The 23079-nt window shown below is 42.4% G+C and overlaps 3 protein-coding genes across 3 annotated transcripts in view; all 3 read right to left on the bottom strand.

Moving 5' to 3' along the window:
- The window catches only part of LOC136444538 (zonadhesin-like), a 36307-nt gene extending 26412 nt beyond the window's left edge, over positions 1-9895 (bottom strand). The window contains exons 1-9 of the mRNA XM_066442137.1: positions 9712-9895; positions 8547-8782; positions 8024-8158; positions 7187-7335; positions 5998-6275; positions 5141-5340; positions 4280-4454; positions 3688-3923; positions 2983-3123 (exon numbers count right to left, since the gene is read on the bottom strand). Of these exons, the coding sequence (XP_066298234.1) occupies positions 2983-3123; positions 3688-3923; positions 4280-4454; positions 5141-5340; positions 5998-6275; positions 7187-7335; positions 8024-8158; positions 8547-8782; positions 9712-9880 (1719 nt within the window). The 5' untranslated portion in view covers positions 9881-9895. The remainder of the gene's footprint in view (positions 1-2982; positions 3124-3687; positions 3924-4279; positions 4455-5140; positions 5341-5997; positions 6276-7186; positions 7336-8023; positions 8159-8546; positions 8783-9711) is intronic.
- Positions 9896-10201: 306 nt separating this feature from the next.
- On the bottom strand, positions 10202-16812 carry LOC136444292 (zonadhesin-like). The gene is made up of 8 exons (XM_066441805.1): positions 16455-16812; positions 15410-15585; positions 14346-14623; positions 13370-13662; positions 12718-12841; positions 11899-12040; positions 11027-11226; positions 10202-10414 (listed from the first exon to the last, which is right to left on the bottom strand). Exons 1-8 carry the CDS (start codon positions 16529-16531, stop codon positions 10217-10219), a joined length of 1488 nt encoding a protein of 495 aa, XP_066297902.1. The 5' UTR covers positions 16532-16812; the 3' UTR covers positions 10202-10216.
- A 7-nt stretch (positions 16813-16819) lies between these two features.
- Positions 16820-17996, bottom strand: LOC136444291 (IgGFc-binding protein-like; the record flags this gene model as incomplete). Its single annotated transcript, XM_066441804.1, has 2 exons — positions 17889-17996; positions 16820-17605 (listed from the first exon to the last, which is right to left on the bottom strand). A coding segment is annotated over exon 2 (759 nt), but the record flags the coding sequence as incomplete, so codon positions are not given.
- Between the last annotated feature and the right edge of the window lie 5083 nt (positions 17997-23079).

Genomic DNA, 23079 nt, shown 5'->3' with positions numbered 1-23079 from the left:
TAGAAGCCATTGAAACCATACCGACTAAGATTTCTTCAAACAGTCGCGCTGATGTAAGTATGAACAAGACGGCACCTAATTCAGACAAATAATTTCCGCGGTTATACAGGATAAAACTTTACAGTGAAGAAATAACATTAGAACGCAACATTTCCTATAGGTAAACGGGTCATATACGCTTAGGGACCAAGGTCTCGGTCGCTTGTTGTATATATTGTTTATAGGAGTAGGAAAGATGGCGTTTGTTTTGGTAGAAGCCTTTGAAACCATATCGACCAAGATTTCTTCACACAGTCGCGCTCATGAAAGTGTGAACAAGACGGCACCTAATTCACACGAATAATTTTCGACAGCTTTGCAGGAAGAACTTTACAATCAAGAAATAACATAAGAACGCAACATTTCCTATACGTAAACGGGTCATATACGCTTAGAAAGCAACTGGTCCTGGCTGCTCGTGGTATATGTTGTTTATAGGAGTAGGAAAGATGGCGTTTGTTTTGGTAGAAGCCATTGAAACCATACCGACTAAGATTTCTTCAAACAGTCGCGCTCATGTAAGTATGAACAAGACGGCACCTAATTCAGACAAATAATTTCCGCGGTTATACAGGATAAAACTTTACAGTGATGAAATAACATTAGAACGCAACATTTCCTATAGGTAAACGGGTCATATACGCTTAGGGACCTAGGTCTCGGTCGCTTGTTGTATATGTTGTTTATAGGAGTAGGAAAGATGGCGTTTGTTTTGGTAGAAGCCTTTGAAACCATATCGACTAAGATTTCTTCAAACAGTCGCGCTCATGTAAGTATGAACAAGACGGCACCTAATTTAGACAAATAATTGTCGCGGTTATAAAGGAAAAAACTTTACAATGAAGAAATAACATAAGAACGCAACATTTCCTATAGGTAAACGGGTCATATACGCTTAGGGACCAAGGTCTCGGTCGCTTGTTGTATATATTGTTTATAGGAGTAGGAAAGATGGCGTTTGTTTTGGTAGAAGCCTTTGAAACCATATCGACCAAGATTTCTTCACACAGTCGCGCTCATGAAAGTGTGAACAAGACGGCACCTAATTCACACGAATAATTTTCGACAGCTTTGCAGGAAGAACTTTACAATCAAGAAATAACATAAGAACGCAACATTTCCTATACGTAAACGGGTCATATACGCTTAGAAAGCAACTGGTCCTGGCTGCTCGTGGTATATGTTGTTTATAGGAGTAGGAAAGATGGCGTTTGTTTTGGTAGAAGCCTTTGAAACCATACCGACTAAGATTTCTTCAAACAGTCGCGCTCATGTAAGTATGAACAAGACGGCACCTAATTCAGACAAATAATTTCCGCGGTTATACAGGATAAAACTTTACAGTGATGAAATAACATTAGAACGCAACATTTCCTAAAAGTAAACGGGTCATTTACGCTTAGGGACCAAGGTCTCAGCCGCTCGTTGTATATGTTGTTTATAGGAGTAGGAAAGATGGCATTTGTTTTGGTAGAAGCCTTTGAAACCATATCGACCAAGATTTCTTCACACATTCGCGCTCATGTAAGTATGAACAAGACGGCACCTAATTCAAACAAATAATTGTCGCGGTTGTAAAGGAAAAAAAACTTTACAATGAAGAAATAACATAAGAGCGCAACATTTCATATAGGTAAACGGGTCATATACGCTTAGTGACCAAGGTCTCGGCCCCTCGTTGTATATGTTGTTTATAGGAGTAGGAAAGATGGCGTTTGTTTTGGTAGAAGCCTTTGAAACCATATCGACCAAGATTTCTTCACACAGTCGCGCTCATGTAAGTGTGAACAAGACGGCACCTAATTCACACGAATAATTTTCGACAGTTATGCAGGAAGAACTTTACAATCAAGAAATAACATAAGAACGCAACATTTCCTATACGTAAACGGGTCATATACGCTTAGAGAGCAACTGGTCCTGGCCGCTCGTGGTATATGTTGTTTATAGGAGTAGGAAAGATGGCGTTTGTTTTGGTAGAAGCCATTGAAACCATATCGACTAAGATTTCTTCAAACAGTCGCGATCATGTAAGTGTGAACAAGACGGCACCTAATTCAGGGAAATAATTTTCGACAGTTGTACAGGAAGAACTTTATACAAAAAGAAATAAAACATTGAAACACAGCTTTTCCTATAGGTAAACGGGACATTTAAGTCATCTTTGAGGTCTTATTAGGTTTATGTTATTAATTTTATACAAGTAGGAAAGATGTCGTATTATTTTTGGGAAGCCATGCAAAATAAAAGATTGCTGTGTTTGTCTGAGCCACGGGAAGTGTGATAAATCTATAGAACTTAATAAAAAGCACGATGTTTTCAGTTAAAGCATAAAACTGAACTACTGTTATGAATAGGAAAGCACAGCAGTTCCGAAAACGTTCTGGAACATACAATCTTATCTGTACGGCATATTTAAATACACATGTAAAACATACGTAAATATACCCGGTATTTTAAGTCACATATACAAATGCCTAAATCGTCCGGAAAGGTTAGATTTTTCTTTCAGTTACCTTTATGAAATCTTAAATCTTCCCGAAATATTTTGCCGTGTTTAAGGTCTTAATACGTATTTCGGAAACTTTGCTTAAATATCCCTTTTCGTGCCGTGGTCGCTGCGTCCTAATCTGTATTTTTGTAACAATTGAATTTATAATTGGAATATCATTGAAAAATGTACAAGTATGACCAAAAAGACAACAAAGCACACAACGCTTAAAAAGATTCGTTTTTTGTCGATGAAATTCGTTGAGTGCTTTGTCAATTCGATCGGCCGCAGCGATGCCGCCAGCGTGCCGCGGGTCCAGTGAGAGAAAAGCTTAAACCGCCTCAAGGCGTAACACACCAGGTTTTTACTGAAGAGTCAAAATTGCATAATCAAGACAACTTTATATCGTGTTGGATACCAATTAATGATTTCACCCAGATTCGCTTACGTACCTTGACTTCGTGAGAACCGTCGTATGAGACTTCCACGCTGAAGTTTGACAGGAGAACCCGGACGAACCGCCCGCTCAGACTGACATCGATCGCGCCAGCTGCCAGGGTGAAGGGAAGCGAGTATGGCGGCGATCCGTCCACCTTGTTGATGAAAGAAAAGTGCATGTATATAAAGTATTTTGTGAGTATTTTAAAATGCTATCATTTAATCCAGGTACAAAATCATATGGGATTCCATATCTATTTTATCTTTTCGTGCCATTGATGAGTCTAGGTAGAGTGACTAGTTAAGTTGGAAAGGCCTTTTTGACCACAATATTTGCCAGTTTATTTTCTTTACTGGGTAGTTGGTGTTGCACTTTTATAAAGGTCGATATTCTGTATGTTTCATTCTCAATGCAGACAACACTGTTTACGAAATAGAAACTATCATTTATCATTATCGTTATTATCATTATCATTATTATTAGATTTGTGTACGTTAGGAATTTATGTTTGTATATATGCCTAGTATTCAACAGTGTTTTGTACTTCCTATGTGTGAGACGCCCGATATCAGCTATTGTTGCCTGGGATGTCTTGTATTGCATGTTGCAATTCAATAAAATAAAAAAAAAATAAAAATAAAAATAAAGAAATAGCCACGGCTATATATTAAACCCCTTAATTACCCCTGAAGCAAAGATGAAGAAGACCGTTGCTCACCGTGACAATCTTTCCTTGGTGAATGCCGACCACAAAGCCGTGTGCCTCCACGAATACTTCGCGCACGACAGAAACGCTCGGGTACGAAGGGATCGGTACGTTCTGTGCGGCCACGCTAAAGTCGCTGCTGCCGCAGTCCTTGGCTAAGGTGTACCTGCACGGTCCTTGGAAGTGGTGTGCGCCTCCGTCGAACAGGTAGTAGTGAGGGTCGCCTGATGCACTGCAGACCGCCACGTCTGTCAAAGCAACGACGTGTTTTAAGATACATAAGGAAATAGTCCCATTTCAAGCTTTAATTTGGTTACTGAAAGACTCAGAAAGGAACAATGCTAGCTAAGTTTAGGATGACATTGATTGTTAATAAATAGTCGTGGGAGAACCGACGCCAGTCGAACTAAACGGGTTCTTAACTTCGATTCTTGTAAAGATACGAAAGCACAAGTCATGTAGCCACCACTATCTGGAAAATATCTTCAATTTGCAAAATTCTAGGCGAAGACTATGAGGAAATTTAGCTGGAATCCAACTGGTGGATTCACTAGTCTTTCTTGCAAAATAAGACAAACTAGAGAGATTTTTGATATGGTCTAACCGGGTTCACAGCTTGTTCCGTCGCCGTTGTATCCAGGGTTACAGTGACATCCCTCCCTTCCGCCCTGAACACCACACCAGGCGTTGACGTCACACTCCACGTTCCTGCATTCTATGTTATTGGTGCTGACGCATGTGCAGACACGGTTGCAGCCATCTCCCCAAGTTTCTCCAATCTAGAAGACATTGAAATCATTTAAGCTTTATACACTCACGAATACATTGGTAGTATCTACAATGATATCAGCACTGACAATGAGAGGAATTATAAGAAATAAGTTGATTTTACTATTTTGATAGAGAAGTAAAGGAGGCCATCTACATCAGGACACAACAACGTTCTCTTGACCGGAACGGGGGTTGATACAGGCTTCCGACGAACTTTGATCCAGTGCTGACGTCACACTTATCTTAAAACTTTGACCCAGTGCTGACGTCACACTTATCTTATAAGAGTCCCGGACACTGCCTTAGAAACAGCAAGGAAATAATTAATATTCTCCGACTTAGCGCTATGCTTCCCCGACACATGGGAGAAGAAGGCAAGGAAGACAACCACTAACATACTTAGATGTGCTGAAAAGAGACACCAGTATACAGCTGACGGCATGGGGAAGGCTATGCAGGACAGGGACTTCTGGGCAGCCATGGTGGTTCAGGTGACATGTAGATGGAGAATTGCACCTGACATATGTCAAGTACCTTAAGTAAGTGCAACCACAGCCTTTCGTTCAGATGGCTGATGAAGACCGAGTATTTCGGGCGAAAATTCGCGTGAGTCAATACTTTGAGTTGAAGAACAGTAACTGTTTATCTACAAAATTTACCAATTTTCTGTTTTGTGAAGAGGAAATTCCGTTACCTCAAAGTATCTTCCATTTTGGAAACACCCGCACCGATCGGCCGAAACGCACGCCTCTCCGCTCCTGATGTATCCCGGTAGGCACGCGCACCCTTCCACACAGAACCGGACACACAAGTCGGGAGCCCGGGGGTTGGAGCAGGTGGCCGGACAGGCGCTGATGCACGGAGAGTACGTACTGTGTGGCGGGCAGGTCATAGCTGTAGGAGAATAGAGTGTGATTAGATCAGCCGAATGCACGACAAAATGCAACTTGTCGACAGCACCTACGGTCAATATTAGTAGGTGAAATTGATCTCGAACCAGTTTAGCTCATTGAAGAATTGATCTTCAATTGGTTGTGACAAGGAAGGGTAACGCTATGTTCAGTCTCGAAAATAATTTCATTAGGTTGGTAGAACATAGGATATAGGAATTTCTTTTCACACAACCAATTAATTTCACCTGCTGACGTTTCGGTGTCTGTCAAACACCTTCTTCAGAGCTTCTGACTGGAGTACTGCTTCTCACCGCTATAAGTAGCCGATGTAGGTGGCGAGACAAGGGGGGATACAAGCTCAGCCACGTTTGGGATTACGTTCTGGCCCAAAAGCCCCACTTACATCGGCTACTTATAGCGGTGAGAACAGAACTCCAGTCAGAAGCTCTGAAGAAGGTTTCCTACAGACACTGAAACGAAAAGAATCTCCTATATGCTATGTACAGAAGTTTGCAGACGCTTCCCTAGCTAGCTCTTTCGACACGTACAATTGACGGTGGACCACGACCGATAGGTCCAAGCACCCCCCTCCCAAATCAATATAAATCAGATGCATCATTCAATGAAATTAGCAAACAATGAGTTTTAGCCTGCTTACGGCAGCGATCTGCAGTTCTCCAGACCAGAGGCGAGAGACCTGCTACCCGGCAGGCCGACTCGTACGCCTCCATATTCTCGCAAAGCCCTCTCTGGCCTCGCCAAGCGCACATGTCGAACACGCAGTCGTCGAAGTAACTCATCGGGTTGATAGCTCGGTGACAGGATCTGAACGGCCCGCTCGTGAGCGTCAGGAGGCCGCAGGATGTCGGACCTTCTATTGTGGCTCGGATGTCGTCACAGCTTGGTGGTGGTGGAGGGGTTGGCCCTACTGGGCAGCTAAGTCAAAGAAAATGATAAACTTTAAACCTAATCTGACAATTGTCGCTTTGCACATGCTTCTTCTGTATGCCAGCCCTGGCAATTGTCGGGTTGAGGGGATTTCTATACTGCGTACGTTACACCCACGCGGTTTTATAATGATATAACAAATTAGAATACAATTGTTGTAAAGGGTAATGGACTTAATTTATAATACCCCAATATCAGTGTATTTTTTACTAACGGTTGGAAATGATATATCCAACTAGAATGTCCTAGCTGTAACAACTGCTTTCCACTCAAAGCGAAGACAAAGCGCTGCGAAGATCTGATGTATCGCTCAATGATATTGTTACAATTTCATAATTAGAGAAATTATTTTTTGCATGTCTTGTCGCCTTTTAAATCATAATTTTACACCATGCACCATATTGCAGTTACAAAACCAAGGGTCACACAAGTCCAGTTTTGGTGGCTATACGCTCGCTCAGCGATCGCCGTCTAGTGGGAAAGAGGCCTGAAGAGTAATGACCTACAGGCACCATGCATTACTACGAACGCCATATCAGTGCCTTTTATAGCAATAATGGGTCAAATAAATGTGACAGCATAATCTTAAACTGTTGTACTATAAAGGCCAGGCGTATACACACGTTACAGACACCTTGTCCTTGATATTAGTACTTGAACCGAATTATTCAACGTCTATCGTTCATCTAAACACCGGCCCCTTGTAATAGCAACAGCTAGTCGGGCAGCCTTGGCTGCTGTACATTGTACACAGCCGAACAAATAAATAAATAGATAAATAAATATAAACACCGAGCCCTTGTCTGAAACGATATGTATATCATAGGTCACGATGTTTTGATACATTGTAGCAGGTGGTCAATGGGACATATCCCATTGTGAGTTTAAGAGATACTGACCTTGGTGGGTCAGCCAACCAGCTGTCTCCGAACACCGTCACGTCTGGGGTGATGGTGTTGTATGACGTCATGAAGTCGTCGTTAGGGTCGCCGTCGAGGTTACCGCAGAGGCCACAGGTCACTCCGGAGTACTCCCCGGGTACAAACACCTGTGAAAAGAGTGGAAGGTTTCCATGTTAGAATATAATATATCAAGATAGCCCCCCCCCCCCCAAAAAAAAAAATAAAGGTTCTCAGTGGCAAATGTGCTAGATGTTGGCACATCGGCAACCAAATCCGCAGTGTGTTTTTTGGCACACAGTTTGACAGATTAGCCGAATAGGCTCGGTGGGCGACTCTCCATCGTCCGGGAAGGTCGTGTAAAGTGCCTTTCCCAAGGGCACAACGTCGGGGCATGGTGAGTATCGAACTCGGGACCTAATGATTCCGAGTTCAACGCTCTAACCGTTACGCCACGCCGACTTCAAGATAGCCAGCTACTTGAAAAAGCACCATGCTTCACCTCAATTAAATAAGGATGCTTTGAAACGAAGAAGATAGCTCTTCACATAAGTTGGCATAGGTATCGTGCACAAGACATGTACAGGAATGGATTTAATAGCAGATACACAACATAATAAAAAAGTTTGTTGTAGTTCAAATTTGATTATAATGATGACTCAGAACGGAGTGAATAATGGTAATTATGATAATGAGTTTGAACTATTTGCTGAGTTACTTTGACTGCATACAGTGAAATTGGACATTTGCAACTGATTTAAGTTGTATTCTGTAAGTTAAGTGAACAGTATTCCATTCTTATGATCTGAGGACACATAAAAAGAGTGTTATCTTTACCTTTGCGAAATGATATCCATCGAAAGACGCCTCCAGTCCGAAATCCGTTTGCACCACGAGGAAACCTCCCGACAGAAAGATATGAACCTCTCCCATCCCCAGGGTCACAGGCGGAGTGTAGGAAACGCCGTTAATCTGTAAGCAAAACAAAGAAGAGTTTGCCAAATGTACACAAAGTTTCACTTTTGATAACATATCCACCCGTGAATGGACTCGTCCAGTAACCCCTGACCTAAACTGATGAAAAAAACAACATGGGGGCTTGATTCCATATGTTCCGTTATATTTTGCTCCTTATTTCATCTCATAATGATCACATTTGTATTATGATTAATATTTGTTTGAAGCACTTAAAGTTCTGCTCTTTTTTGAAACTTTTTCTTTCTTGAAATACTTTTTTTCTTCACTTCATTGTAGTTATTCTCTTAGGAGCGATTAGATAAATAAACTAATTAAGACTACGACATTGTCTTATTATATTATAATAATCTACATTTAAAAGATATATTTAATGGTGCCTCACGTGAAGACTTCGGCCGGCCGTAATTGAGATGTCGTATCCATACACCTCCACGTACATCGCACTTGTGATGGAGATAGGCGGGGAGACGGATATGGGATGGTTCTGCACCTCCACGTTAAAGTCGGAACTGTTGCTGCAGTCTTTGGCGAAGGTGTATCTACACGGTCCCTGGAAATGGTGGATTCGTCCGTCAAACGAGCAGTAGTGCGGGTCACCTGACGCTGTACACGTGGAGCCTGGGGAGATGGGAATATTGTAAGCTGTGCTATCCCAAAATGTCGCCATACAAGATTGTCGCCAACTAGCGACATTTTGCGATATCCCAAGTGTGCTTCTTCCGGTGCACCCATAAGCTGTGTTTTCCACATCTGTATAACTACATAAACAATGTTAAGTTATCCTACTTCGGGCTGTGGCCAATGGTCAATCACCATTCCTTACAACTGTATGGGAAGAAAACCGAGAATACACCACTCCTCTGAGTAGAAAATCAACAGAAAACTAACATGTAGAAGATTCGTGCTGTACAAAGCGTTAGACAATCTGTTTAGATAACTTAAACGAGTGGGGCAATTGTTTATCATTGACAATCTTTTAGAATATGCTCTGCATTATGATAAAAAATAACTTTTCATGTAAGCAGATCACGTTTAAATCTTAACCATATAAAGCACGAGTCTAAATCTCGCGAGAGCGCAAACATGCGAGAGCGAGCGAGATGTTGCACGAACACGAGGCTGTGTGCTGTTTTGAAATAATGGCGGCGACTATATAATATCAGGTGTATTATAATATAATATCAGGTGTATTTGCAGCCAGTGCCACAGGCAGGTACCCAATGTGTAGGGTAATGAGGCTGTTTAACGTGTTCGAGGCACCTATGAAAGAATAGGATCAATACGTCGTCTTTGGTGGCGAGTTTCTCTCTTCTTACATGATGCACGTTGACATATGTGCTTGTCAACAGTAGAGAATGTAGATGCGGGCATTTCGGCTGTATAAATGGGTCTGCAAACATTCAAGATTCCGCTCAGTCGTACAGTTTTTGATGGACATTTTTGTAACATTATCTGTAACAGTTATAACTCTTACCCTGTGACAGGCACACACAGAAGGATAATGATCTTACAATGGCGCTCAGGATCGGTAGCTAGTTAGTGCCTACCTTCATCGCAGTTAGTGCCGGTCCATTTCCCCACACAATGGCACCGGTATCCACCATTGTTGTTGTCCACACATTGGCCACCGTTTTGGCAAGGCTGGCTTTCACACGGGTCGAAAACTGTGAGTTTACAGAATAAAATTTTTATTTTATAACAGACGAAATTACACATATGTGCTCAGTTACTTTTACATGAAACACGTTGTAGATGTTTTTACAGGTTTGCGATAGCAAAACCGGTATGGTTTTGCAGCAAGATCTGTACTGTTTTTGCTGAAGCCTCTGGGCGCCGCCATGTTGTTTGTTTGTTTGTTTGTTTGTTTAAATCTTTACTCGCCAGCGCTCTGCTGTATCTACCGTCTGCTTTATGAACGCATATCGTTGCACCGTTTTGGAATTCTAAAGAATTTCAATATGAGAACTAAATGATATGAAACGCTGAGCGATACTTCTTTATGCTCTAGCTACACCAAACGTCTGCTGTGAGGTGTGATATAACATCTCGCTATTACGAAACAAGACAGAGAGACTTGCGTTCGCAGTGTGTTCCGTTTCCGATGTACCCATTGTTGCAATGACATCCTTGGACGCCGTTTCGAATTCCGCAGTAGGCGTTGGCGTGGCAGCTGACGTCAGTGCACTGAATGTTGTTCCTACTGACACACGTGCAGCGTCGGTCACAGTCCTCCCCCCAGGTGTCACCAACCTGCAAGATTAAGGTGATGTCTTAAGGTTTATGGTAGAGATTTTGTCTTTTCCAAGCAGACCGTCACGGTTTCGATCGGGGGTGGGGGAACATACGGTGGTGGTAGGAGTGTCCGGGATTTTTAACGCTGCCCTCGTTAAAAATCAGGGACAATCCTAGCCCCCGATCGAAGCCTCTGCTTAGAGAATAGTTGTCAGGCATATGCCCAAGGTGACCAAAGCTATGATTTCAATGGTGAACAAACACATGTCTAGTTAGTGTAACGCAAAAGCTGAGTTGATCTCAATGAGTTTTGTGTCGATCATGAACTGAAGCAAATAATAATCCAAAACAAAAGACGATGGCGACGCAACCGTTCCATAGTGTCCTTCTACCCATAATGCAGCCTTGTGGGGGGGGGGGGGAGGGTCTTTGTTTATAGGATGAGTAATTTCAATATGGTGTAGTAAGCTTTACCATGTAGTATCTGCCGTTCCTGGTGCATAATATACAGGATCATTATTTTCAGTAAGGGATAACATGAGTGAGCTGTACCATGTAGTATCTGCCGTTCCTGGTGCATAATATACAGGATCATTATTTTCAGTAAGGGATAACATGAGTGAGCTGTACCATGTAGTATCTGCCGTTCCTGGTGCAGCCACACTGTTCCCTCAGCACGCAGTCCTGTCCGCTCAACACGTACCCGGGTTGGCATTCACAGCTCTCGACGCATGTGCGGTTGCAGTAGTCAGGTGCGGACACGTCTGTACAAGTAGCCGGGCATGCGCTTGCGCAGGGGTTATACCGACTGTTCACAGGGCAAGGCAGGGCTGTGAGAAAGGAAAATACGTACAAAGATAGCCTTGTGTTATGCCAGGGTCATGTTTCCAAACCGTCGCACGGCCGAGTAGTTTGCGGGAATGAAAAGTATCATACGGTAAAGCAGTCATCCTCAATTGAGGTGAAGCATGATGCCTTTTCAATTAGCTAGTGGTAGTGTAATGCGGCTTCACAATGTCTCGCGTTGTTTGGCCCCTTGGTTTGGCCAAGCACACCACGTCACTCTTCTCGATATGTGTGCTGGGTTCTTTTGCCATATGAAAGACAACAAAACACACGAAGGATAAAATGATATAGTCATGATCATAATAATTCTATATTTTTATCCCGCAAACAGGCCGGCTAGGCCCCGGTTTTTGAAATGTGATCCCAGCATTAGGAGGTCTTACGTCCAAGTCGTTTACTTGCCCTCTGATGATCTTTGCGGAGCTTTGTCACGCAGCAAGTTTGTGATTTCAATTTTACTCAACCATTAAAGCTTCCCAAAATATCACTCATAAGCATTTGAAAAAACTACCACCCACCATAATAGAGAAATGGTTGAAAGTGTACTACTATATTGTTTCCACTGTACCCTTTACATGTAAGTGAACACGTAAATCAATGTTTATGCCTTTAACATTACGACTGCTAGGAAAACAACAAAAAGGGAAGAAACTCACGGCAGAATGATGCGTTTCTCCATGCCCCTACGTTGACGCCCGCTTCTGCGCATGCGTCGGCGTATGCTTTTAGGTTTGTGCACAAAGAGACGCTGTCTCCTATCAGCGCACAGACGTCATACACACACGACTCGTGCGTCGGCTTTATCAAAGGGAACAACAAAAGATTAACAAGCAAGTTCTCAATTTGTAATTACTGACTCACATACTTTATCATTTATCCGTTTAATAGAGTACTTCATTAATTCTATAGTTTTTATCACAACCTAAGTCTGTTTTGTTGTTTTGTATTGCATACGCGTATACATTTCTTATGCTCTGTGTGATAACTATGAGAACCCGGTCGAATTTGTCTTAAAGTGTCCCACGATCCTAGCCTGAAGGTATTCTTCGTGAAATTATGCATTTCTCATAAAATTCAGAAAAGTCTTGTTAAGGAAACTACTGTTATTTAGCCTTGTTGGCCGTTGGTTCTGTTTTAGCCTGATTGAGATCTCTAGGACATCAAATTCGCATGACGGCCTACGACAAATATGACCGCGCTGTAAAGCAACCCCCCCCCCTCTTACTGGACCCGCGGCAGGCAGGCGGCGTCGCTGCGGCCAATCGAATGGACAAAGCACTCAACGAATTTCAAGGACAAAAAACACATCTTTTTAAGCTTTGTGTGTACTTTTGTCTTTTTGCTCATACGTATACGTTTTGAATGATAAAGTCAAGCTAGGGTAACACAAATCCAGTTTAGGACACAGCGACGCCGCCAGCGTGCCAAGGGTCCAGTGAGAGGGGGGCTTAACACAGTGAGATCCGTGATCATACCTCCGGGTTCAAAACGTTGAAGCAGGGTTCAAACACGCCGTTCGGATCACTCAGGATCGCACAGATCCTGGTGGCGATGTCCCTTATCTCTCCATCACACACCGGTTCTTGAGTATTGTCACACCTAGCGAGTGATAGAGAATTGTAGCGATTACTAACAAGGCCATGTTGATTTAATCATATGGATGACACCCCGCCCGCGTCAAAGTTTTCGGCCATACTGTTAATTGTAAAAAGCAGCTGCAAAATACAAAATGGGCAAATACATGCTGTACATTGAAAAAAAAAAAACGGAAAATGAATAATAATTTCATAGAACACCAAGGTTAGTTCCAAAGTCAAAGAAAGGTTTTTAAAAGAACAATTGTAGAACCTATATTTTAGTATACATATACCTTACATTGGAGCTTCATCCTTCCTGCAGACCACAAAGGTTTCACAATAAAGGAATTTAAAAGAAAAATGATAATTGCACGCTCGCATTATTTTTTGTTGGTCTCCAGAGGATGTCATCCATAGTATCCAATAAACCAGGCCCAATTGTATGCTTTGTCCTTTAAATGTGTTACATCAAGGCAATCTACAAGAGGAGGACAATGCACCTTACATATGCATTAGACATTCTTTTGCTACATTTCGGACATGTTTTTACCTGTCAGGGTCTCCCTCTCTTGGAACCCTCCAAGAGTCTCCAAACGTCACCACGTCCCCAGCCAAAGTGCCGTCGGGAATCAGGTACTCATCTGCTGTCATGCCGTTGAAGTTCCCACAGATACCGCAGGTGGCGCTCATGTACGTCGCCGGTAGGATGACCTCGACATGATGCCACCCGTCGAACGACACCTTCAGCCCGAAGTCAGTTTCTATGGTGACGAAAGTCCCGGATTGCCTGACCCGGACTTCGTGGTGAGGGTCAGCGGGTGGAATCACCTCGACAAGGTCGATCTTGAGATAACAAAAACAAAGCATTTAGAAATACAGACGGGTTCAACCTTCAGGGGAGGGACCTCCAAATGGACTTTCCTATGCCACACATGGTTAAGCCGTCAAAAACAATCACTTAAAACACATGTATCTACATTTTAAACCTCAAATCTTTACCACCCCTGCAAAGCTGGATTTGTCAGGTTACTTTAAGTAAAAAAAAAGCAGGAGTTCAACTCCAGCATTTTAACGAGATAAAGATAGAAGTTTCAGATGAGACCTGGATTTCACCCCCATCCTATTATATCAATTCAACCATAAGAAAATGGTTTAGAGGTCAATCCGAGATCAAAACATCACAAAAGTCACATATTTTGGCCAGATTTCTCTGTCCTTCCTAGCAGAAAACTGGACAATTCGGACCAACAATTGCCCAGGAAAAAAATCATTTCAAAAATAAGTAAGCAAGATACTAAAGGGTATGAACCCTGTAGCTGGTTCCTCCCCTTTAGTTTCCAACGCTTTAGATACTGATATTCGTTGATAACATCATAAGGCATTAGGGTTTAGATTTATAAAGCTTCTAATTGACTTTAGACAACTGGTCCACGCCTCTTTTGTCAAAACAATGTGCAATTAACTGCTGCGCAGATGTCGTGTTGTCTTGCACATGTGCGCCGTATGTGTCGGTACCCCATATTAACGATAGACACTTTATAGAAAACAATAGATATACTCACAAAGACAACTTTATTCTTTTTGATGGCTATGCTGACGTTGAAGACGTCCAGGTAGACCGCTGTGACCCAGGTGACGGCCGGGTTTCCGCGTGGTTCATTCTCAGCCTCGACGTTGAAGTAAGGGAGGCTGTCGTTCCTGCAGTTCTGTGCCAGTCGGTAGGTGCAGTGGCCCTGGTAGTGGATCAGCGCCCCATCAAACGTGTCGTAATGAGGGTCGCCATACGCCCGACAGATGGCCCGCTCTATAAACATACATTCATTAATTTTATCTTTATAGAAATGATAAGCTTAAGTGATGTCAAAACCCGGTGAAAGGTAATAGTGAAGAATGATACAGTAAACCTGTACAGCCACATGCCAAAGGAATTGAGAGCACGGCATCAAATATTCGTATAGTTCTGCAAATAAAAGATCACATCGAACAAGCCACACTGGAACGACTTCACGGCTATGAATGACCTACACCAAGAACACAGGAAAGAAGATGAGAGCACCAAGGTGGGAAGGTACACCAGAGCACAGAAGAAAGAAACTGAGAAGGAAGAGAACTTAAACAAATCAGCAGTGACAGACCACATCATTAGAAACAACTGTGCAATAGACTGGGATAGGGCCAAGGTGATAGACAGAGAGGACAATAGACTAAGACGTTGGATTAAGGAGGCTGTAGGATCAGGAAATCCACTCCAGTCATGAACCGTGATGAGGGGGGATATAGACTCAGTCACATTTGGGACCGCATCCTTATGAAATAGATGACAATCGTTGCATTGTTTTTTGATCGATAGTTGTGTATGTGTTACACTTCTGTACGTTTGGGACCGCATAGAGATGCCATCTCCTGTGATTGTACATATGTAAATATGTTGCGTTTGGGAATGCATCTCATTATGTATAAGCAGCAACACCTGTGCTGCATTACTATGTGAACCAGTCAGAATTGCCTTAAAGAAGGTGACAGATGGTCACCGAAACGTCGATGGAATGAATCTCTTGGTTGTGTAAAAAGTGTCTTTTCATTCACTTACCCCAACAGTTCCGACCGTCGCCGGTGAACCCAGTACGACACTGGCACCTGTAGGAACCGTGCGTGTTGATGCAATCTGCGTCGGCGTGGCATTCGTCCCAGCCTAGCGCACACTCGTCTACGTCATGGTTGACGTCAGCTATGTCCTCGTCGATTCGACCGTCGCCATCGTCATCCCTGTTGGTAGAGAAAGGTAGGTTTCAGCGGACAGACCAATGTCGAAAAGGACGGAAAGAAATAACACAGCTTCGGTCAATGAATTGTTTAACGGTGCACACCCCAGTTCTTCCGCGACCGGGGTCCGAGGTAGTGTGCGACAAAAAAGTGACGAAAGGGTTTCGAGGGGCAGTTTCACATTTGAGTTCACATTTCTCATAATGTGCGTCGAACTAATATTAGATACTAGCATTCTTTTATAATTGGCTCGATTATACACTAGGTTTTCCTCTTTCTAACAACATCAGTCGTTACTGCTGCAAAAAGTTTTTCTCGTTTTATCATACACGAAAATGCCAAATTTTGCGAATCATTTTTGACGTAAAAGTTTTGATTTTTTTCTTATAATTTGTCAAAATTAGAGAGGTTGAAGAAACAAAACTCAGTTGGTCTTGAAGTGAAAGGGATAGGCTTTCGACCCATACACAGTTAATTTACTTCGGAATAATTCCCTGGAAGAGACAGTACGTCCAATTGAAACCCCAAATAAACTAGGATGTGCTCCCTTAACTTCGATTCGTCTTTGAAGGTTAGGCATGTAGGAAATTATATCCACAAGGTAACAGGTACGCAAGCAACTGGATAGATTTAGGAAACGGTCCGAGCTTTCAAGTAACATCCACTACCTTTCAGTGACTGATCACTGACGAAAACCGGAACGGTAATGTGTGTGCTACCTGAAGGGTCTGACTGTTTCTGAACTCTATCCAATTGCTTGAGCAACCGTCACCTTAAGGCGATGTTAAGCTAGATTTCAGACACTTCCCGTACTGTAGCATCTGTACCAACTAAGTGAACAAATGTATGAGGTGGTCCTCTGAACTTCCTACCTGCCGTTCAGCAACTCTTCGTCCACGAGCCTATCGCAGTCGTTGTCCACTCCATCCCCGGCCACAGGTACGGTCATGACGCAGTCGTTCGAGAAACTGGCTAGACGAAGTCCACCCGGAAAGCCCACTGAGTCGAACCACGCGAATCCGTAGTAGAAAATGGAAAATTGAACGATCGCGGAAAGATGCTTCAGCTTGTGCGTCCCTGCCGTTGCGATGTGGAGCTGTGCACCGACCAGATCTGTTCCGGGGATTGCCGTCCACGTGGTGCTAGAAGGAAGCGCGTTCCCGTCATACCTTAGGCCTGCTGTCTCAGATGCCTTGATGATGATATTGACGTAACTGGTGTAGGGGGAGGATGGTGAATCTACTGTGGCAAACGTGTAGTCAGAAGCGAACTGTTCGATTGGAGGCACGTACATCATGAACGGGTCGGTGTTGATGCCGTCGGCACTCTGTCCCTTGCTGTACTGCAACAGCATGATTGGAGCAGTAGAAGTAATTGATCGATACGAATTTGAAGGGATGTCTAATTCCCAGAATTCACCAGAATTCATCGAATGAGCGGGCAGGCCTGTCACGTCCACGTCTGTACCGTCCTCGGAAGCGACGATTCGGAAGATATCACCGCCTGTGCGGACCGCCAGGGGGACGGTGACGAATCTTTCACCCCAGGTGCTGACGGGAGGAATGTGTTCCACCACGTGGTCACAGGCAGTGACCCCCACCGGTACATTGATACATCGACTTCCAGACATGACGGATACCGGCTTGTCAGATACAATATGAGATCCGGTTGGGTCAGAACCACTTTGAAACTGAACGGCGTCGAACCGGTCGAGTGTGAAGGTAATAGAGCTCCCTGTCGCGTACGATTGGCCTTGATACACGGTAGGACTTTTAAAAATAACTGTGACTGTAGTCTGATCATACACTCCGAATATTCCGAATTCAGATGGAGATAGTGGTGTGTACGATGCGACGTAGTACTCATTACCCAGAACATCCACGGGGAGTCCAAGGAACCCGTCTGTTGAGTGCGAACGCTTGTTGACTCCATAGACGATCACCTCAGTGTCAGCAGTGACGAGTACACCTTTCCGAGCCCGTTCATTGAGGTTCATTACTAGAGATGTTGGTATGTTCACAATCTGCAACAGCATTAAAGGTTCAGTACAAAGCGCGCGACAAGCATCACAAAGAAAGACAGGGGTATATTTTAAAGAAAAAAGCTTTAAAGATGTGACATACTCTTTAGCTAAGAAATGGCTTTTTAAATATATACAGTATCCCTAGAAAACTATAGTATTTCAGTAATTGGAGCACATTTATGTCAGTGATCTAACTTTTGCCGTTTTTAGTCGTTTCAGGCCAGGATACCTCCGATCGATTTCGTTCTTATAGTTTAAACATACAACTCTTGCGTTAACACACCTGGACTGCAGCGCTAGAAACTGTCAGCTGCTGACTGAATCCAACTCCAGGGGCGGAGACGGTGACCGGTGTCGGAGTTGTGCTGGCACTGGTGATGAAGAGTTCTAACTCAATTGCAGCATCATAATTCTCGATAAATCCCAGCATGAACTCCTTTCCCCTGTTATCAGGGGATGTCAGAACTGGGACAGAAATATGATTATTATCAGACAAAATTAAAGCAGCTATTGTTGTCGTCAAGTGTCTGAAAAAAATGAACTGATACTGAGACATGCAACCTGAAGAGTATGTTTTGAGACAAGTTTTAATCTAACTGTAATTTCCAACACAAAAATTGGACTTACCAACATTTTCGACTGCTACTTGACAACGACTGGTGTTGTACAGTAGAAAATTTGGGTAAGTCCAATTTTTGTGTTGGAAATTACAGTGAAGACTTGTATAGTTTCTACAAACGCAGATGAACTTTCAAGTGAAGAGTATGTTGTAGTTATAGACGAACCCCGAGGAGTAGCTACATTTCAGAATCTAATACACAATATCTATATAAATGACTTATCTAATAACAAAATCATAATATATACATATTACAATTTGACAATTTATTTATTTTCAAGTGTCACAGCACACTACACTGACTCTCGAGGCAGCATGGCTGATGTTTGAGAGTCAACGGTTAGGGACAGACAAATACATAAACAATTGCAATTTACACATATCAACTACCTATACAATGCTACTATTAATCATCAAGTCAAGCAAAAGATCAAATGAATTAATACAATTAGAAAAAAATTGGTATCATATCATTTTGGTATCATATTGGTAAACATTACCATTTGTTGATCTTCATGTCATTTTCATGGATATATGCTTTTTCAGGGTTGTCGCCAGGATAACAAGAGACAAAGTTAGCCCTACCTTCATCGCAATTGGTCCCTGTCCATCCGGGCGTACACAGGCATGTATACTGGCTCTGTCCATCCAGACATGTACCCCCGTTCTGACAGGGGTTGCTCAGGCATTCATTGATGCTCTGACGCTTCACTCTGCTCGCAACTGTGGACCAGGCATTTCTTTCAGTTTATACGTAAAATGAACAGAGTAAGATAACAAATCTAACTTGTTCGTCCTGTTACATCTATATATAGGTAGACACTGTTCTTGACGAAACATATTATCGCATCCCTAGGCTAGGGAAAACAATCAAAAAGGCATGCAAAGTTAAGCTTGCAGTTTGAGTCAAATCAGATCTCTATCAAAGCTATATTGTAGACATAGTCTGAGTAGTGTAGGAGTGCAACATCATATCTCAGCAACATTAGACCATTAAATGTTCTAAATGTTACTGAGATATGATGTTGCAGTCCAACACTACCATGAAGTTTTACAAGTAAGCTCTAATACGAAGAAGGAACGTTGGAATTCTAGAAGGTAATTTACAATGTACAATGCATTGGAAAAAAATATCTCGGACAGAAGTAGAATGGCGTCAAAATGTAGACTTTAAATCAATGCAAGGATCAGTTCTTGTTCAACATCATTACTAAGTAATGGATTGTGATGTTTCTGCATCTTTTTCTACAGCAAAGAGGAATGTCTAGCTAAAATTCAGTAGAACTCCACATGTGACATCCAGTTGCCTGGGTAAAACTTACCTTGGGCGTCCAACTGCAAAATAAGGACAGCTGTTGTAAGCAGCCACAGGCACCCTCTGAAACCATAGAAGAAAAATTGAATTACTTCCTTGACCCTGCTTTGAATTCCCCCAGCATATGCCGAATCAAAGCCAGTGACCAAAGAGAAGAATGTTTGGGAGAAATCGTCATCATAGCATTCAGCTTATATCATCATCATCATCATCAGCTGTGTGATGTGTACTGCTGCAATCGTCTGAACACCGTGCAGCTACAATCAGTCTTTCAGAGTATATAGTTTATATATTATTTCAGATATCTTAACGTAACTCTAAGTTCGCTATTATAATACCAAAGCCATTAAAGGATAATATTATAGATGACAATAAAATGTAGCAAATCAATTCCACATTCTCTACTATACAGACGTTATTGAATATAAATACTTGTAAAACTAGCACAATCTTAATAATACCCAAGATATCCACAGGGATCGAAAGTGCAAACAAGCAAATTGTTACATGTTGCAAAATTCTGTTGACTAGAAATGTTAAAACATTGCTAAACCGAGAATTAGTTGGCACTGTATATATAAAAAGGTTATTGTCCATGACGAGGAAATGTTGAAAATGTATTCTACATTTTGCTGACATGTTTCACTTAAGTCGAATCAAAGGAAGGCAGAACTTGATCAATGTGATCCCCTGTAAATCTATCAGAACCTTTCCCAAGAAAGAAACAAAACTGACGAGCACAGATCCTAAAACGTATTTGTAAGCTTCTTGACAGAGCTAACAAACAAACATATAGTTATGGCCTCCGTCGGTCAGTATTGACCGTCACCATAATAAAATCCTAATTCTCATCAGCCCTACAGCATCGGCTATGGCTAAACAGTCCTATTCGAGAATGACAATATTAACAAACAAACAAACAAACAAACAAACAAATAAATGAAGTATGCAAAACTCTGTCTAAACGTGGGAAATATGAAGTAGTGCCACACTTAGAAAAATATTTGAAACATTGCACCTACCATTATTTTGCGAGATGTCTATCTGCATATAGGGCAAATAGTATAACCTGCACTTTAAGTCTGCGTGATTAAGCATTTGGTATGATGACAGATCATTAGCTCTGATTTATGGAGATATGCACGGGTTTGTACTGTGGCAGAAAACGTGCCAGTCACTGATCAGTGGATGCAACGAACTATCGCATAATCTTTAATTTGTGACTGCACAAAACAAAAAATGACTTTTGTAGAAAAAACACAAGACTCAAGACAACAATAAGCAAATAGTATAATTCCCCTTGGTAACTTCTGAACATATGCTATTCATTTTGTAATTGTGGATGCTAGATTTGCCGTAGATAATCTTCAAAATCACTAACAAATTAATTCCTACTTCATACGTGTTGCTATTTCAAGACATACGAACAAATAAGGAACATATTAGTTTCTTACTGGTAGTGGCTCAATGTGAGTGTAGCTAGAATCTTTTATCTTTGGCAAAACAGAAGTCTGACTCATCCGCAAAAAATTCTGTTGGTTTCAGTAGAGCAGACAATTCAAATTCTTATTTGTTCATTCATGCATGAGTGACTTGTTCAACCATTGAGCCTGACCCCAGTTATCTTTTTTGATATAAGAATCATAAAATGTTTAAACTTGAAGCTTTTAAATTCGGATTGTATGTATAGAGGAGGACGTGAGAGAGCCATGGTTTGTATTTGTAACTAAAGGAGGAAAAGATGGTTCATAGAAAAAATGTTACTTTGCCTCTGGCTGCCATGATCAAGCTTATGGGTGTGCCGCCTGGCACGCACGTGCCCCCTGGCACGCACGCAACTGACTTCTGTACACACTGGCAAGACTCTCAGTACACCCTGGTAAATCACCGCTCTTCTTCGCAATAACTCTCAACTCTGACATTAATATCATTTGAAGATTAAAAGTAACAGGCAAGTCTATCTGGATACGCGGTTAACAATTTGTTCTCATTGGCTATGATCTATATGATCTAGAGTCGGGTTGCTCCAGTAATCCATTTGGGGCGGGGGTGGGTCATGTAAAAGTTGTTACCCTCAATTATAGGTAAATTGGACCGGACAGTCACCTACACTACTCTCCTGCTCGTGGATACAGCACAATCCCTTACTGTATATTCAGCTTAAGCGACATTCTATCCTATGAAAAATCAACACTTATTTAGCGACTTCTAGTGACAAATTCAATCATTTGTACAGTTTCCACCGTTAGATTCAAACGCTATACTAATATCTGGTGAATACGTTCGGTAGAAAACGCCTACCAAATTCTGCGCATACTATGTCTTTTTAAGAGTAGGATATCGGCACCACGCCATTGGTAGTGAACGGAAGTTTTTTTACACAATGAAACAACCCGTGTAATACTTCGGTCCCAATTGCGCTGGTGCCCGTTGGGGGTGTAGCCCTGACCGGGCCTCGAAGACAAATTTGTTCCTGTGGACTGCCGCGTACCGGGGCACGATTAGCTCACGGCATCTATGTGTTGCCCGGACCCGCGTTCAATTTAAGTCTGAGTTGATTCAGAATCTCGACCGGGTCCAGAATAGCCCGGCAACCGCAGGGTGTCCGACGGGACCATAGGGCTCTTGGTCCCGCCCGAAAGTGCAAAAACAGCCCGTGAACTACCCGGCGGGGCTCTTTTTTTTTTTCAAATTCGGACCGAAGCATTACATTGAAGATTAGCAGTCTGCAATAAGGAAAGCTTAAAAAAGTTCACCGGGAATCTGTATCGGTACGGAACGGACGAAATCGGGTGGATCACTCACAGTCCCTGGCATCGTTTTAACGAGACTACGAACAATCAATAAACGGGAACATAAACAAGCCTGAGCATTACAACAAACTGGACCTGCAAAGCTCTTGCTAGCAGTAACTAGTACCGTTTAGAAGATACTACTCAGTTCTTACTCACTTCATCTTTTTGATCAAGTCACCTCCGGACCTGTAGCTGTAACTCCGGCCAGGTCTCCGCGGCAATGACTCAGTGAGCGTGATACCAAGTAAATTATATTTTGGTGTTACCAGTATCTGTCAATCAAGTAAAGGTCTGTAGGCGTGGCTTATGCATTTTGAAGACTAGGTCAACATGACGACGTACACGCCAGGCGTTTTCGGATTGAATGGTGGGTCGACCACTCTTAATAAAGAAGTAAATTTCACAAATATCATACTGGTTGCAAATGAGGTAATCTCAAACATTCATTGAATCAGTTTCCATGAGTTTCTAAATCCTCTTACGGAGATGGAAACAATGGGTGACAAGATTTTAAGGTACATGTTTTGTACCTTGTTGGTCTAATTCACTCATGTATCACCAATCTATAAGGATGAAATGACCTACAAGACGGATCTAGGTACACCCTAGTAATGTGACGGTCCTGTTTGAAACATCACTGACACTGCCTCGCTACGAAAAAAAGGCTGTTATTTACTTCGGCAAGTCCCTGTCTTTTAACGACCCATTTCATTGTGGCTGTTCGAAGTCACGTACGCATACGTTA

The sequence above is a fragment of the Branchiostoma lanceolatum genome, chromosome 11 (genome assembly GCF_035083965.1).
Source record: "Branchiostoma lanceolatum isolate klBraLanc5 chromosome 11, klBraLanc5.hap2, whole genome shotgun sequence".
NCBI lineage: Eukaryota > Metazoa > Chordata > Leptocardii > Amphioxiformes > Branchiostomatidae > Branchiostoma > Branchiostoma lanceolatum.
The sequence above is the reverse complement of the archived record's forward strand: the minus strand, read 5'-3'. Positions and strand labels throughout refer to the sequence as shown.